A 15,020-nucleotide genomic window follows, 5' to 3' on the forward strand; every position below is an offset into this window, starting at 1 on the left:
GCGCACAAATACATACTGGACAGACAGTATCGTATATAGTTGTCATCTTTCTGACGAGGCCGGCAACTCATAAACAATCATGAGGGATGAGTCGATAGTGGTGATTTATGTGGCCACTGAAGATAAAGAGTTTGGTATCCCGTTATCCTCCAACTGGTGCATAGAAGATTTATGTATCCAGGTGTGTGTGCACAACATTCTTATCTTCCTTTTAGATAGGTGAATGCAGTTCTCATGATACGCCAAAAACACGTCTCTCTCAATTTGACAACTCATACATTGAGACCTCCTTATTTCAATTTGTACCAATTATTTGTTGTCAATTAATCGACGTGATGACATTGTTTTTACAAAATAATATGATTTCCAGAAATTGTCTTGCAATTAGTATACAAATCACAGCAATGTATAACCTACAATACAATAAATATCAATCGGAATTTTTTTATTTGCATTCCCTTATTCTTAAGAAGTAAAATATTATCGATTACTAATTGTATACTATAATATATGTAATAATAGACATTATGGAACTTCAGATTTATCAACTGATCTCTATATTACAAAATATTTTTTTAATTTTTGAATGAACAGTTGTTATACCTTTTTTTATTAATTTCCAGGTATGCAGGAGACTTGGGATAGGCCCAATAGCAAAGTATCTATTTGCCTTACAATGCTATTCTTCCAAACTGTGGTTTCCTTTTTGTCACAAACTTGACAAAAAAGGAAAATATAAGTTCAACTTTCGTTTGAGATTTAAGCCATCTAGTTTGCAGAGATTGAAACATATAGATAAACAGGCATACAATTATTATTTTCAACAAGCTCGTTCTGATGTAATGGATAATAAAGTACCTGACATTGTTTATGAGACACACAAGAGGGAACTAATTGGCCTAGGAGTTAGCGATATGTACAGGTAAAATGCATAAATATGACAAAAGCTATATATTTATCTTTTAGGTTTTCTATATATCAAACTAAATTGTTCATTTTAATTTATGAATAATTCTGCATAGATAACTTTTATTATTTCATTTGAAAGAGCTCAGTGTGATTTTAACCCACAGCTATGTATTTTTTTATCCTGTGATAGAGTAATGCTTGAGAAACAATTGCCACGAGAAACTGTAGAATCAGACTACAAAAAGTATATTCCAAAGGAATGTGTGAAGAGACATGCCTTTTTCATTAAGAAGCCTATACGCAATGCACTGGGACGATTATCTGGGCACGACGCTTCTCATGTCAAAGAAGAGTATCTAAAGCAATTTGAATGCATGGCTCCCAACTATCCCTATGAGGAATATAAAGCATTTATGGACAAACCAGGTCCTGATCCACCAGCTAAGGTTTTACTCAGGGTAAAAATTGAGGAAGTAAAATACTACGACACGGACAGCCGCGAGTGGGATACACTTTGTGCAATAGAGGATCTCTGTTTCATTTCTATAGGGTAATATTCAATAAAACATCTTAATAAGTTAACATTTTCAGAATGTACCTTAAAGTTTTTGATCCCATTGCTGCAGAAAATTAATGTGACATGCAACCTTTCTCTTTAACCTACTTTTTCTCATAATTTAGCCACATTAATATTTAGGCTATTTATATTGACTATTTGAAAAGGATTATTTTTTAAGCATTTTACAAATATGCTTAAGCAACCTAAAGTTCTTTCATACAAATATCTTTTTACTTAGAAATGGCACACCAAAATTTTTAGCATGCATTTTCTCGTTTTTAGCGTCGTTAATTCAGACTACCGCAGCAGTGAGACCAGCAGCCTTAATATAATTTTAAGATACAGTTATATCGAGTATACATGAAAAAAAAAGGAATCTATATTTAACTTTGGGTCTGTTTTGTATTGCTGAACTGATACAATAAGTTAGAGTGAGAAAATATATGGTTGTCTCACTTTAACTTATTGCACCAGTTGAATAGTGCAGCAACAGAAAACAGATTCTTAATCTACGGCAATCTCAGGCAAGGTAACAACGTGGAAGTTTCGAGAAAAAATGGTATACCGACGTATCTGACGTTCGACGACAATGCACACTTAATGTCCTTCGTATCCGCGCTGGACGGATATTACCGATTGTCTGTTAAGTGGACCTTCAATCTCTGCAGTAGTGTTATCACGCCTACCTTGGATAGATTGCACAAGTTAAAGTGCCATGGACCAGTCGGGTGAGATGATCGTGAAATGGCGTATCGAGTCACGTATTTACATGTTACATAGATAATATTACAATAAAAACTCATGAAATGTTTCAGAAAAGAGTTCTCGTATGCCAAACTCAGGGAGAAACGTGCCAACAAAACGGGAACTTACATACTGCGTGAGAGCGAGACCGAATACGATGTCTACTACATCGACGTCTGCGGCACAGATGGGAAAATATTGACACAGAGAGTAGAGCAGATTGCGTCTAATGAATTCGCGCTACCAAATAGTACAGAGAGATATAAATCTCTGGGACATTTGACCTCGTCATTTCAAGAGCCCACCAATGCTCTGTATCTTACGGAGTGTTTGCCACCTTCGGAATATGGTATGCGCGATAAGTTCTTAACAATTTTTATCATGGATAAAGTTATTATCGCGAGTACTATACTCCATTTCGAAATAACCGAAAATTAGAATTTATTGTCCACGATATCATGTGGAATTCATGTTTACAGACGTATCGCCATTATTAATATGCGCCTCGGAAACAGTTGGCAATGAAGTAGCGGCGGACGAGGAGATAATCATTAACATGTTGGAGGGCGGGCCACGGTGCGTTCAGTGGAAAGATTTGCAGACGTACAAAACGTTTGTCAAGAGCGACGAGGACCTGGGTCGCAAGTCGCCCACGAAACTGTACCACGCCATGTGGCGAATCGCGAAGGGCAAAAAACTCGAGGTCGCGATGAAGATACTCAAGAATGAAGAGAACAATTATACCAAAGAATTCCTCGAGTTGGCCGGCAAGTGGGGCCAATTGCGATCGGGTGCTTTAGTAAGGTAGATACAAAAGACGGAGACACGTAAAAACAATCAGGGTACGAGCAATTGTACAGGAGTAAATTATAAATTAACGTGTCGTTTTGACTAACTAGATTATACGGCATAACTGTGGCGCCTACAATTGGTATGTTACTCGAAAACGTACAGATGGGCCCGTTGGATAAGTACCTACGCAGCAACCCTCCGCAGACGATAAAAACGGCCGACATGGTGGAGGCCACAACTTGTCTGGCGACGGCTCTGTGGCACTTGGTAAGCTCATCTAGAGCTAGCGTTTCAAATTTTGTTCTAAAGTATGTCCACTTTGTTAAACATGATTGGAATCACGCATTTACTTAGGAAGAGAACAAGGTGGTGCACGGACATATAAGGTGTAGGAAGCTGCTGGTGCACACGCACACCGCTAATAGTTTTATCGTCAAATTGGCGGATCCCGGTATCTTCACTAACACAGAAGCCGAGTAAGTTGAAGAACAAATATTGTCTAATTACATAAAATGTTTCTTTTCTCTCTTTCTGTCATTTTCTTTTGATTCATGATACCTGGATCGTCTTATATAGTTTACATTGGATACCGCCGGAATGTTACTCAAATCTGGAATCCGCAAAACGCAATCCGCAAGCTGACATATGGGCACTGGCCACGACCATTTGGGAGATATTTTCCAGAGGACTTCCAATTTGGAGGATATCTCCACCCTCGTATCCCAATGCAAATATCGTGAAGAAGGTATATGTTCATTAATCATAGGTTTATATTCATTATTCTCAAATTCTGCCGCACGTCTTGCTCGATACAAGATATTTACGTCATTTGTGACGTTGATTCGTGTATAGGCAATATTTATAAATATATTTTCATTCATTGACAGTATATCCGTACGAACGGCATTTTGTTGCAGTTTTATGAATCTGGATACCGATTGCCTCAGCCTGTCGGCTGTCCAAACAGCGTCTACAAGTTAATGTTGCAATGTTGGGGCGAGAATAATACGTCGAGGAAACAACCTCAGGCGATCATGCGAGATATCAATCAAATTCTGTATCAGGTGTACAATTCCCGTAGAACTCACGCTTACGCCACGGCATTCCCCAAACTTTTTAAAGAAAACTATCGAATTCTTAAAAACAAAGATGATGATGAGGACGACGACGACGACGCCGATGACAATAACGAAGACATCGACGACGACGACGACGACGATGAAGACAATCAGGATACAATAGAGAATACAACGGAGAACGGCGGATCACGGAGAAGCAGTTCGAATTTCACCGAATATACTAATTTATCTTATGGGGATACAGACGATGGTGAGCTTTTAATTTCTTAACTCTATCCCAGCAACTTCCTTTTAATATATAGTGAGAAAGAAACAGTCAAGCAGTAAAATGCATTCATGAATTTTCTTCTACGAAAATTTGATTAACTCTTCAGGATTCTAATAATAATAATAAATTACGTGCAATCTTCTCATTATGATTACGACTACTAATCAAGCAAAGACTAAGAATGAGAAACTACTTTCAGCTACTTCAAGTACAAGGGCGTTACTTATCCCTGCCGACTATACAGAGGATCTGTCCTCTTACCTAGACTTGCTGTTACGCACGATGCGCGGTGGTACCAAAAAGCATTCCAAGAATCGTTTTCTCCGTTCAAAACGGGAAGATAGCATCAGTAATGTGATACAACTGAAGAACGGAAGCAATGACAGCAACGGCAGCGTTGTCTACGAAAGCTCCTTAAGCCAGATGCAGGATGTCTTTGAACTGGATGCGGAATGTAATGTAATCCTGCAAGGACTTATTGGTCAAGGCTTCTACGGCGAAGTGTATAAGGGCGCGATCGAGAGGGAAAACAGCAAGGAAGAGCCACAGCTGGTGGCTATCAAGAAGCTCAAAACGCGCTCTATGGATACTATGGGTCAGCGTGATTTCGAGAGGGAAATTTCGATTATGAAGGTGATACGCAGGGATACTTATCTTGACAAATCAAACATTTTTCTTTAGGAATACGTTCCTCAGACTTGCAAAAAATTCTTTTTCTATGACTGGAAAAACAAGAATCAACGTTTCTCTAGTCAAAAGTGTTATCTTTCAAAATTTTCTATTAAACTCCACATCCTCTTTCGTTCCTTGATTATCAAAATATTAGCTAATTAATGTAATCAAAATAATGCATATTTCTTCTTGAAGATAGTCAATGCATATACTATGGCCGATACAAAAAAAAAATATAAATCTTCTATGTTACTTGGAAGACGATGTAATTACGGAGGGATTAATTACGTGATACCAATAGTATCACGTAATTACACGTAATGAGTAACAAGTTGATCACTATATACATAATCATCACTCTCTCGTTTGGATTACAGACTCTCGCGCACCCGAATATCGTGCAAATCTTAGCCGTTTTGTCAGACCCCGAACCATGCCTGGTCATGGAGTTTGTCAAGCATGGTTCGCTGCAGAGCTACCTGGCGATTAACCGGCACAGTCTCACGCATAACAAACTGCTGGGTTTCGCCCACGACATCGCCACAGGCATGGACTATCTCGGTAGCATGAACATTGTTCATCGAGATTTAGCGGCGAGAAACATCTTGGTAGCGGACGAGAACCGAGTGAAGATCAGCGACTTCGGCCTCGCGCAAGTCATGGGCAACAACGAGTACTACATATTACAAACCAACCGCGATCTTCCAATAAAATGGTAAATATCGTAAGAATATTAAATGATTATCCTCCATCGCTACAGATATCATTAACGACGCGAATGTTTCAACAAAGGCGATCTGATTTCTTTTTCTATTTCCGAAATCGATCGTAATCGTCGAGATTCCTGGCTTCGATTAGATCTTTCCCGCGGAATATATAACGCGTTAACTGTTACTCATTACTATAAAAGTCTTATTAACATTGCGACTAGAGTCTACTCACCACTTCTTCCTCAGGTATGCACCGGAAAGTCTAAGGGACGGCAAGTTCTCGACCCGCTCGGACGTATGGTCATTCGGCGTGACGATGTATGAGATCTTCAGCTTGGGTGAGGATCCGAAGCTGCCAGGCTTTCAACAGAAACGCATGGACAGCAGTAACGATCCCGAGGAAGGGAGCAGCGCCGAGTTGTTGACCGCGTTGGAACAAGGTGCCCGTCTTCCTTGCCCGCCCAAGTGTCCACAAGCTGTGTATGTGAAGCTGATGTATCCGTGTTGGAATTTACAAAGCCAACTGAGGCCTAAGTTTTCTACCCTGTGTCAGGACATCCAACAGCTCCTCTGCGAGTACTAAAGCGTCTCCTAGCGCAGCCTCGTTCGCTCTTACGGGTCACCCTGCTGACGTACCAGAAATATAGACTGGGTATCCCGTTACCTATCCACCTATCCACCCCTGTCCCTCATTTTAGTAGTTTGACGAGTTTATGAAGCTGAACTGCTTCGTAAACGAACTTCATCGGAACGTTGCACCTCGCACCATTTGATACTAGACATACATCTCGCCGATTGGATTTTGAATTAATGTGAATTCGACACTTTATGTTCGCAGTGTGACACAAGGGTGTAATAATGCTCGGGCTACGACTGATGAAGGGTTAAGATTTAGAAAAAAAAAATAAGCATGCACAAAAAGAACAAGGCCTTTCCTTGCCCTGGAAGATCAATTCGCGAAGGCTCGCCGCGTATTTCTTCTTTTTTAATTTTTTTTTATCCTTGGGAAGTTATCGCAACTCTCGATATACTCCGAATTAAGAGAAGCCCTCACTCGTCCGAAGGAGAATCGGGGAATCGACGGTTTGATTCAAGAACGCGATATCGAACACGCATCTCCCATAGCAAAGGTGTATCTAGTCGACTATCGTGCCGCTACTTTATATTATTCTACCGTGTGAAATAAACAGCCTCAGTATTTTTTCAACTTCTGACTTTTTCTTTATTCGCTCCTCACAATTTCGCAGCTCGGCGTGAATAAACTATCAAGTGTTTCGTCGAAATAGCCAAGTAATCGCACGACATGAGGTGAGTATTTGCCACTCGTGGTCGCAGATGTTTTCTTTCTCATGTTATTATGCGCAAATTGTATACGCGCGCCATCGATCGATCCTCTCGACACACCTAAAATTTTCTCGCTCCCCCTTTAAATGTGTGCATTTTTCCTCGATGTAATATCGCCTAGTAATGTCGCGAAAGTGCGAAAAAAAATACGACAGGTGTGAATAGTTCAGCGAACCCTGACCGAGGGGTTATGCGGATATACGCGGAGAAGCTCTGAATGTTTGCGACCTGTTGCTACCGCGTCAGTCTGTCTAAGTTCTTCAAAGTAAATGGAACATCCCGAGGAGCAGTACTACAAACTAAACCGATTTTTGTTGAGGTTTAGTGGCTTATGGCCTTATCAAAGCGCGAGGGACGCTTTTATAATGAGGACTATTATTACGATTTTGATACTATCGTCCTTGTTTGTTCAGGTAGTAATGTTTTATTTGGTGTTATCTGGATTTAACGATTACCTTATTGCCGCTGTTTTATCACGAACGTTGTCCAGATTGCAGGGACTCTCGGCTATTCGAGAGAAACTTTATCCATTCTCTTGTCTGACCAATTTTGTTCACTGACGAATAATTGTAGTCGAGACGAATAACTGTAGTTCCTGAAAAAAAAGAAAATATTATTTTAGTAAAAATCACGATTGAGTCAATTTATTCTTTTAGTTTTGAATGTTTCATCATTCCTTGTCGTTATCTTGAGAAATAAAAAAGAGACAAGAATAAATAACTGTAATAGAGAGACGTTAATTTACAACAGAATAATAATTTTAATCAAGATTATTTTATATGTTTTGTTTTTGCAATTATTTTATATGTTTTGTTTTTGCAATTATTTTATATGTTTTGCCTTATATGTATTGTAATACATTTGCAAGATAACAGTATAAAGTAATCAAAATTAGAGTTTTTAACAAAAAAACACACCATATGTGTATTGATATTTACTATAATTATCATTTGTCGCATCTTTCTCAATCAACAACAAAGTTGTTCAAATGTTTCCTTTTTCAGATAACGAGCGCTTTTAAATCAGAGATTACGATAGATTATTTGTTCGACATGATACCATGGTTCGTACCTACATTAGGTACATTGACTCATTTGTACGCGCGCATCATACACATAAACAAAGTAAGTTCGGTGCACATACTTTATCCAAATTTGTAGAGTTAAAAAGTTTGGCTCGATTTTATGTTTTGTTCAACGATGAATCAACTTCCTTCTGAGACAGAGCTGTTACTAGTATCATTAACGAATGATAAACGACTATTACTTGGTCCATGAATAATCAGTTTGCCGATTGTAATAAAATCAAATTTGATTTTAAAAAATATTAAATTAAATCGAATGTTTTGACAGAACTAATATTTGCTATCTACGTGTGTTATTTTTTGTCATTTCCATTATTTTACGAATGCATTTATCTCGTGCTTGTTCACACGTCGTTTCGTTTTCGTTCAGCTTAAAGAACTTTTCGACTGTATATGGAATGATTGGGCGTTGCAAAAGACAGAGGACGAGATGAAAATCATGCATAAACATGCTGGGACTTCGAGATCACTGATGATTTATTTTTCGCGTAAGGGAAACACTAGATTTCGCTTTACCTACAGGAGAAAAAAGCCTCCTCTATCCGTAAGATTAAGACTGCATTATTGCATATGAAAAATGAATTACGCCTTCTCAATGATCAATGTCGCATATATCACTTAATATAAAGAACAATACGTAATATAATTCTTTTAGCGGTTCATTTTTATGATTTCATCTTTATAACGCATTTATTATAATCGATATCATTAAATTGAATTGATGTGGAATTTCCTAACGGTGATTTTTCATTTAACTCAATGCCGAATTAGTGGTGTTCTCCTTACAAGTTCTTCCTCGTATTTTTTTTCTTCTTATACCCTAACTTTTCGATATCTTTTTTTAATATTTTAAGTAATTAAAAAAGATCCGCTAAATTTTACATCGTGCTCATCAATATTATTGTATAAAGGAGTGGAGTTCGTAAGTAAATGTGTGAATTCACACGCACAACTGTCGACATCAGTTATGCTCGGTAATTTCAACCAATTCGTATTCCTTGAACGTGCTGCCATCTAAAAACTTTCTCGAAGAAATTAAGGACTGATATGTTCCTGTCGCTGCTTATTTTCGAAATTTCTTGATTTTTGCAATAACATATCCGAAATAGAGAACTCAAATAGCACAGAGAATTAAAAAAGAATTCAGTCGTATGTCACTAATTCTGAGTTAATTTTCAGATGCAAAAAGAATTCTTCAAAGTTCAGTTCAGTGAAAAGAATTTTTTTTACATCTAAAAATGAACTCAGAATTGGTGACATACGACTGAACTCTTTTTTAATTCTCTATGCTATTTGGGAAAACAAAGCAAATGGAAAACGATGAAAATGGTCGATAATTTCAATATCAACATCCAATTTTAGAAAAATCCAAACATTAATTATCAAATTCTAAGAATCTTGTCGGAAAAATATACATATATTTTCCGTTAAATATATATGTATATTTTCACTAAGAAATTTATGTTCTTTATGAATTTTTCAGTTCAGATGTATGGGTTTATGCTGATATATGTTTTATTCTTATATACACCGGACATCCTTGACGTTATATCGCCTATGAACGAATCCCGCTTGCGAAATCATTACTTTAAAATCGATTACCTTGTCTCTGAGGAGCAATATATTTCCCTCATTCGAATACACATATGCGCCGTGATGTTTATCATCGTGATGGTTTTCAATGCCTGTTTGACCCTGTTCATAGCTGTCGCGCAACACGTTTGCGGGATGTGCGAATTGCTGTGGTAAGAGGTTGCTCCTCACGTTTGATCGCAATTTGCGAAGAAGCAGACGACTCATGATCCGCCAATGGATGAAGCACCGTAATTCATCGATTGTGTTCTCAGATACGCTCTCACGGTCGTGGCGAATAAAGATATCAGTATTTTTTAGTCTTTCGACTTCTCGTCTGGTTTCTCGCGGATAATGATCTATTAACTCTTCTTTACCGCGAGAGAAATATCGTTCAAGTACGACGACTCGACCGATACGATAAGAATAATACTGATGATAATTTCGCCAGGTATCGCGCGGAGCGACTATTTTACGTGGTCGAAAGCACGGCGGAACGCGATTTAAGTCGCAGGACGAAATTAATTTACAGGAACACGGCTGTTTTCATAAGAATACATCTTAACGTCATACAGTTTGTATTTTTATTTGACATGCGTGTCACCATGGGTCACTAGCTCGCGAGCAAACTAAAAGCTTAACGATAACATAACGACGTGGTTCGCTCCTACGTTATTTTCAATTAACGAAAACCTCGTTACTATTAAGTTATATTAACATTACATTTCTTCCACTATTACTTCGATGTTTGAATAATGAAAACATGCAGAGGGCCACATTTTCCAATATATTTGAATTATACGGCCGGAAGTAAATCATATCCAAGTCACTCCGCATTTTACTAACGTACACTATCCGGTACAATAGTGTTAACATATACTGGGCCTAGTTCCAAATGAATTTCTTGATTATGAGTAATTTTAATCATATCAATAGACTCATTTTCACACACGGAAAGAAATTTTAGCTTCTATAAATTCTTTTGAATTTTACTATATCTTTAATGGTTCAAGAAGGATAGACTATCAGTAAAGTCTATCTTATTAAAGAACATAATAAATTTCGCTAGAAACATAAGAAGTGTTTTAATAGCACATTTGTACAATGTAAGTAGCACACATGAGATGAAAGGATAGTGAATTATTACTGCAGAATGTCGATCTATTCCTCGATTACAAGACCCTACGTTAATTTTTATTATAAAATTCTCTCAGTGCATGAAATAGTCAACAGTTATATCGCACATATACATAGACATATTTTGCATAATCAAGAAATTCGTTTGGGAATAGGCTTAGTAAAATGTCCAGGTTATTATGTTGGATTGTGTATACACGATTTCTCTCACGTTGCAAGATTCATTGGTACAATTGAATATCTTCATACTCTACCGTTTCTAATGGACCTCTTAGGGATAATGGTTGTAATGAGTATTACGTTAACGCAGGTATGTTGATAGTGGAATCGCGTCTTAAGGCGTAATCGATGTATCAAAACAAAATCTTTCTGATTTCCGTTTTCGGTAACATTGAGAAAGCCATTAGATCTATCCTTTTCGCCAATTTACAAGTAATATATATCTCACTGTATAGTTACTTGAGTCAGCAGATCATGGACAATAGCTCGAGGATATTTGACGAATTGTAAGTGTAATATATATTTGGTATTGTAAGTGTAATATATATTGGTAAGTGTACATACAAAAGTAAGTGTACATATAAAAAAATATAATCTTATGTTTAACGGAAATTCTCTTATATATATATGACTTCAAGATTTTTCTAAGGAAAATATTCTGGATACACGATATGATATTTTTAAAATTAGAAGAACTTCATATTTACGTTATAAGTGTTGTTCTTAATAGAAATTTCTTCTAATAAAAGAGTATTCTGTTTCATGTAAACATATTTTTCTTGATTCAAAAGGAAAAAAATATAATAATATTAAATCTATATAGTAGATTAAATATTAAATAAGCTAATAATAAAGCTAATAAATTTCCGATTAACAGTCCATTTCATTAAAAGACTCGGTAAGAGTTTTCACTTAAAATGTGGATTTATAAGAAAAAGCACCTCGTAACTAGACTTATCTGCAGGTGTTAGAATATTTTTTTTTATTTTAGAAGAATTTTTTGGAGGCCATGTATAAAAAGATTTCCATAAAGAATAAGATTATATATTTCTTGAGTGTGTGTGTTCGTTGACAGAAATATCAATCACGATGTAAGTTACAAGTCTCGAAAATCCAATCGACTCTCTTGCAATCAAATCATAAACGTTTTCTTTATTTGCTCCTCTACTCGATTCGATCGCTCGCGAAGTAAAAATCGTATCGCGCAGGTACAACAGTGCGTGGTACGACGTGATAGCCGCGCAGCAGAAGCCGCTGCTGCTGATAATGAAACAACGCTTCCAGCCACTCGTCCTGACCGCCTGTAAGTTTTACGTGATGTCCTTACCGAATTTAGGAAAGGTAAGTGAAGAACGCGTCATATAGGTGAGATGGTCATAATAACTCAAGAGTAAAGAATGTTCTATCTTCTTAAGTTATTTCAGACGACGGTCTCCTATGGCATGTTTATCAGAACATTCTAAAGACAATTTTCAAGTGACGTAGAAGAAGAGAAAACGCGTGCTGTCCTTACTTTCAGCGGCTAGTCGAATGTTCCTGTTTACGCGGCGAGAAAGAGCATCGGCACGTTTCGCAGACAAATAAATGCTCACAGTGTGAATGCGAGATGCAATGAATGAGAATTTTAAATAGGCGACGTACTCTGACGTAGCGCATGAATCTGTTTTAGAGCCATGATAATGTAGGCGAACGCATTTAACAAGACGGCGTGAACGAGAAGTGAATCGACGTGAATGCAGAGACAAGTGTCGCTAAAGTGTCGCGCGTAATTAGTGTTCCAATAATAAAGTAGTAATGAGTAGTTCATAAAGTTGAAGAATTCCGAGAAACCCGCGCATAATTTTTCCTCGTTGATAATCATTTGGAAATACCCACGACCACTGCTTTGCGTGGTCCACTGAGTGCCGTGATTCGCTCGAATTTATTTATTCGATATTTATTCGCAATTATAGCTTCAACGTCGATTCGCAGGTGACATCGTAAATAAGGTCGTAACTTGCACTGCAAGTATTATGATATCGTTATTGAGGTTATGGAAATGCAAATTATCTCAAGCTTGCGGAAATCGTAATCGCGCAAAGTTGCAGCATCTTTCACGACTCAGGTGTCGACAGCGCAGCTCCGCGACGCTTCGCGATGCACCACGTCGCCGAAAAATGGATCGTAAGTCGCGAGGTGAAGCTATGGCGACCGAGATGACGTTCGTGGCAGCCGGTTTAATATCATTAATGAAGGAACACGCGCGGGCAAAAATGCAAGAGAGAAAAGAGAGAGAAAGAAAGAGAGAGAGAGAGAGAGAGAAAGAGAGAGAGAAAGCGAGAACGAGAGCTCTCGTCCCCTCGATTTTCCTTGCGCCACCCCCACCCCTATTCTTTATCCTTGGAGGAAATAAAACCAGAGTTGTAAGAGCCGGATGATTAATATCCAGCCGACAGTTTGTGAAGCGGGCAGCCAATAAACGGGATAAAAATACTCGTGAAAAATAGCGCGCTCATTAGGGGTACAGTGACATCTGCGACTGCCTGCCTCGAGTGCTCGCGGAGGAGCCCAGGAAGGCGGGTCGTCGAGGAGGTCGGTGGGGTGAACAGGGAAAGAGTGAAGAGGAGAAGAGAGCAGGTGGTGGTGGAAGGGGCCGCGCGAGAAGCGGAGGCACCGGAAAACGGAGGGACAGATTTATTAAAGTAATGGCAGATTATTTTAATATTCCGATGGGAGTGCGCTCCATTCGTTGTCTCGTGCAATTCAATAATCCGCGCTTAGGAGCGATCCTTCTCCTCGTCGCCGGTGTGTCATTATTTCGGGGCCAGATTCCCTCCGCGAAAGATGGTCTTTCCTGTTGACGTGTAAAAAACCGGCAATGTAGAGCCGGCACGGATTTACGCGAGAAGAACGCGTCGGCATCTGCCAACAGCAGATCGTCGTATTTTCCATTTTGACTGCGCGACATTTCGTCTTAGTTCCCTGCATCGATTCGTATTCATGCCTTAACTTCGCGGCTAAGTGCGCGATATGTGTATGAGCCGGTCTATGTAATACCGACGAACTTCACCGAGAAAGAGTCTCGTTCTCTGTTTATTTGAGGTTCCAAATAGCTCGAGCTAAATTTTTGCCGGAAACACAGAGCGAATATAGCGCAGCTGTTGGCTTATGAAAACTGTAAGTGTCTCGCTGCCAAAGCAGCGATATCCGAGTAATCGATTCGGCCAATACACACACACATTTCCCCCCTCTCTCTGTGGTATGCAAAAAAATAAAAGTAGAATATACGTTTCACACGCGTGAGTATCATGTGATAGTAAAGAGAAGAGCGCGCGATAAAAAATACGTTAAAGAAATGCACGAGACGAATGGAGGGCAGGATAATTATGATAGTGGGGCGAATGAGACACTGCAGTATCTTCTAATGATAAAATCGATAGTCATCACGAGGTCGTTAAGAAATAAAGGCGATTAATCAAATGCTCATCATGAAATTATTAAAAAAGAATGACTGTGAAATTTATCACTGAGAGGGAGAGGGAGAGAGAAGAAGAGGGGAGAGAGAGAAAGAGAGAGACATTACAGTATCGTAGTCATACTCCACTATACGATTACGTTGATTAATTTCGAGTGTACGATTAATAATCAACTATGCATAACATAGCGTAATGCGATGAGAAAATAGTGATTTTTTCGAACAGGTGGAATCGAGATTAGTGATGTTAATATCCGGTTATACTGTAATAATTAATTGCGTCTTTCGAGAGTATTTCTCAGGCATTATCCATGTATTCAATTATCGTGAGAATATTCGAATAATTAGCTAAGTATCCGTGATTTTCGATTTCGATTATCCGGACAATCGGTCATCTCGGATGGACGAGTACCATATAGAGAGAATATTATAGTTTTCTTCTTATAGAAATTCTTTTCAATTTTGTTTATTTATTGACTTATTTATATCACTTATTTACGGGTCATTTCATTGATATAATACGCAAAATTTAGTTTATTATGAAAAAAATAAAATTAAATTAAATACACTACTCAAAAAGAACAAACTCAAATGATTGACAATAGTAACCTTGAAAGAGTGCAAAGATATGATAAAGATCAACGATATTATTGAAATTTTACCATATTTCCAGTAGTATGGGGACAGATTGCCAGT

General features: G+C 38.2%; 3 protein-coding genes across 3 annotated transcripts; all 3 read left to right on the forward strand.

The window, feature by feature from the left end:
• Nucleotides 1-79: 79 nt before the first annotated feature.
• On the forward strand, nt 80-6,940 carry LOC116844385 (tyrosine-protein kinase hopscotch). Its single transcript, XM_032815843.1, has 13 exons — nt 80-181; nt 624-922; nt 1,100-1,459; nt 1,993-2,196; nt 2,284-2,561; nt 2,692-3,016; nt 3,112-3,271; nt 3,359-3,480; nt 3,581-3,749; nt 3,922-4,333; nt 4,551-4,984; nt 5,401-5,738; nt 5,980-6,940. The coding sequence occupies exons 1-13, from the start codon at nt 80-82 to the stop codon at nt 6,314-6,316; spliced, it is 3,540 nt and encodes a 1,179-aa protein (XP_032671734.1). The 3' UTR covers nt 6,317-6,940.
• A 406-nt stretch (nt 6,941-7,346) lies between these two features.
• LOC116843901 lies at nt 7,347-8,735 on the forward strand. The gene is made up of 3 exons (XM_032814803.1): nt 7,347-7,490; nt 8,082-8,201; nt 8,532-8,735. Exons 1-3 carry the CDS (start codon nt 7,347-7,349, stop codon nt 8,733-8,735), a joined length of 468 nt encoding a protein of 155 aa, XP_032670694.1.
• Nucleotides 8,736-9,598: 863 nt separating this feature from the next.
• On the forward strand, nt 9,599-12,333 carry LOC116843213. The gene is made up of 6 exons (XM_032813442.1): nt 9,599-9,906; nt 10,185-10,307; nt 11,090-11,182; nt 11,248-11,376; nt 12,079-12,211; nt 12,286-12,333. The coding sequence occupies exons 1-6, from the start codon at nt 9,599-9,601 to the stop codon at nt 12,331-12,333; spliced, it is 834 nt and encodes a 277-aa protein (XP_032669333.1).
• Nucleotides 12,334-15,020: the final 2,687 nt, after the last annotated feature.

This window comes from Odontomachus brunneus, unplaced genomic scaffold (assembly GCF_010583005.1).
Source record: "Odontomachus brunneus isolate Ranch 3 - 2012 unplaced genomic scaffold, Obru_v1 Obru_scaffold_003, whole genome shotgun sequence".
Classification (NCBI taxonomy): Eukaryota; Metazoa; Arthropoda; class Insecta; order Hymenoptera; family Formicidae; genus Odontomachus; species Odontomachus brunneus.

Excerpts from the sequence above, each read along its gene's own strand:
- LOC116844385 (XM_032815843.1), top strand. The coding sequence starts at position 80 with ATGAGGGATGAGTCGATAGTGGTGATTTATGTGGCCACTGAAGATAAA. Across the intron at positions 4,334-4,550 it reads TTATGGGGATACAGACGATG|CTACTTCAAGTACAAGGGCG; the intron begins GTGAGCTTTTAA and ends AACTACTTTCAG. Across the intron at positions 5,739-5,979 it reads CGCGATCTTCCAATAAAATG|GTATGCACCGGAAAGTCTAA; the intron begins GTAAATATCGTA and ends CTTCTTCCTCAG.
- LOC116843901 (XM_032814803.1), top strand. The coding sequence starts at position 7,347 with ATGGAACATCCCGAGGAGCAGTACTACAAACTAAACCGATTTTTGTTG. Across the intron at positions 7,491-8,081 it reads TATCGTCCTTGTTTGTTCAG|ATAACGAGCGCTTTTAAATC; the intron begins GTAGTAATGTTT and ends TTCCTTTTTCAG. Across the intron at positions 8,202-8,531 it reads GCATCATACACATAAACAAA|CTTAAAGAACTTTTCGACTG; the intron begins GTAAGTTCGGTG and ends GTTTTCGTTCAG.
- LOC116843213 (XM_032813442.1), top strand. The coding sequence starts at position 9,599 with ATGTATATTTTCACTAAGAAATTTATGTTCTTTATGAATTTTTCAGTT. Across the intron at positions 9,907-10,184 it reads GGGATGTGCGAATTGCTGTG|GTATCGCGCGGAGCGACTAT; the intron begins GTAAGAGGTTGC and ends TAATTTCGCCAG. Across the intron at positions 11,183-11,247 it reads AGTATTACGTTAACGCAGGT|CGTTTTCGGTAACATTGAGA; the intron begins ATGTTGATAGTG and ends CTTTCTGATTTC.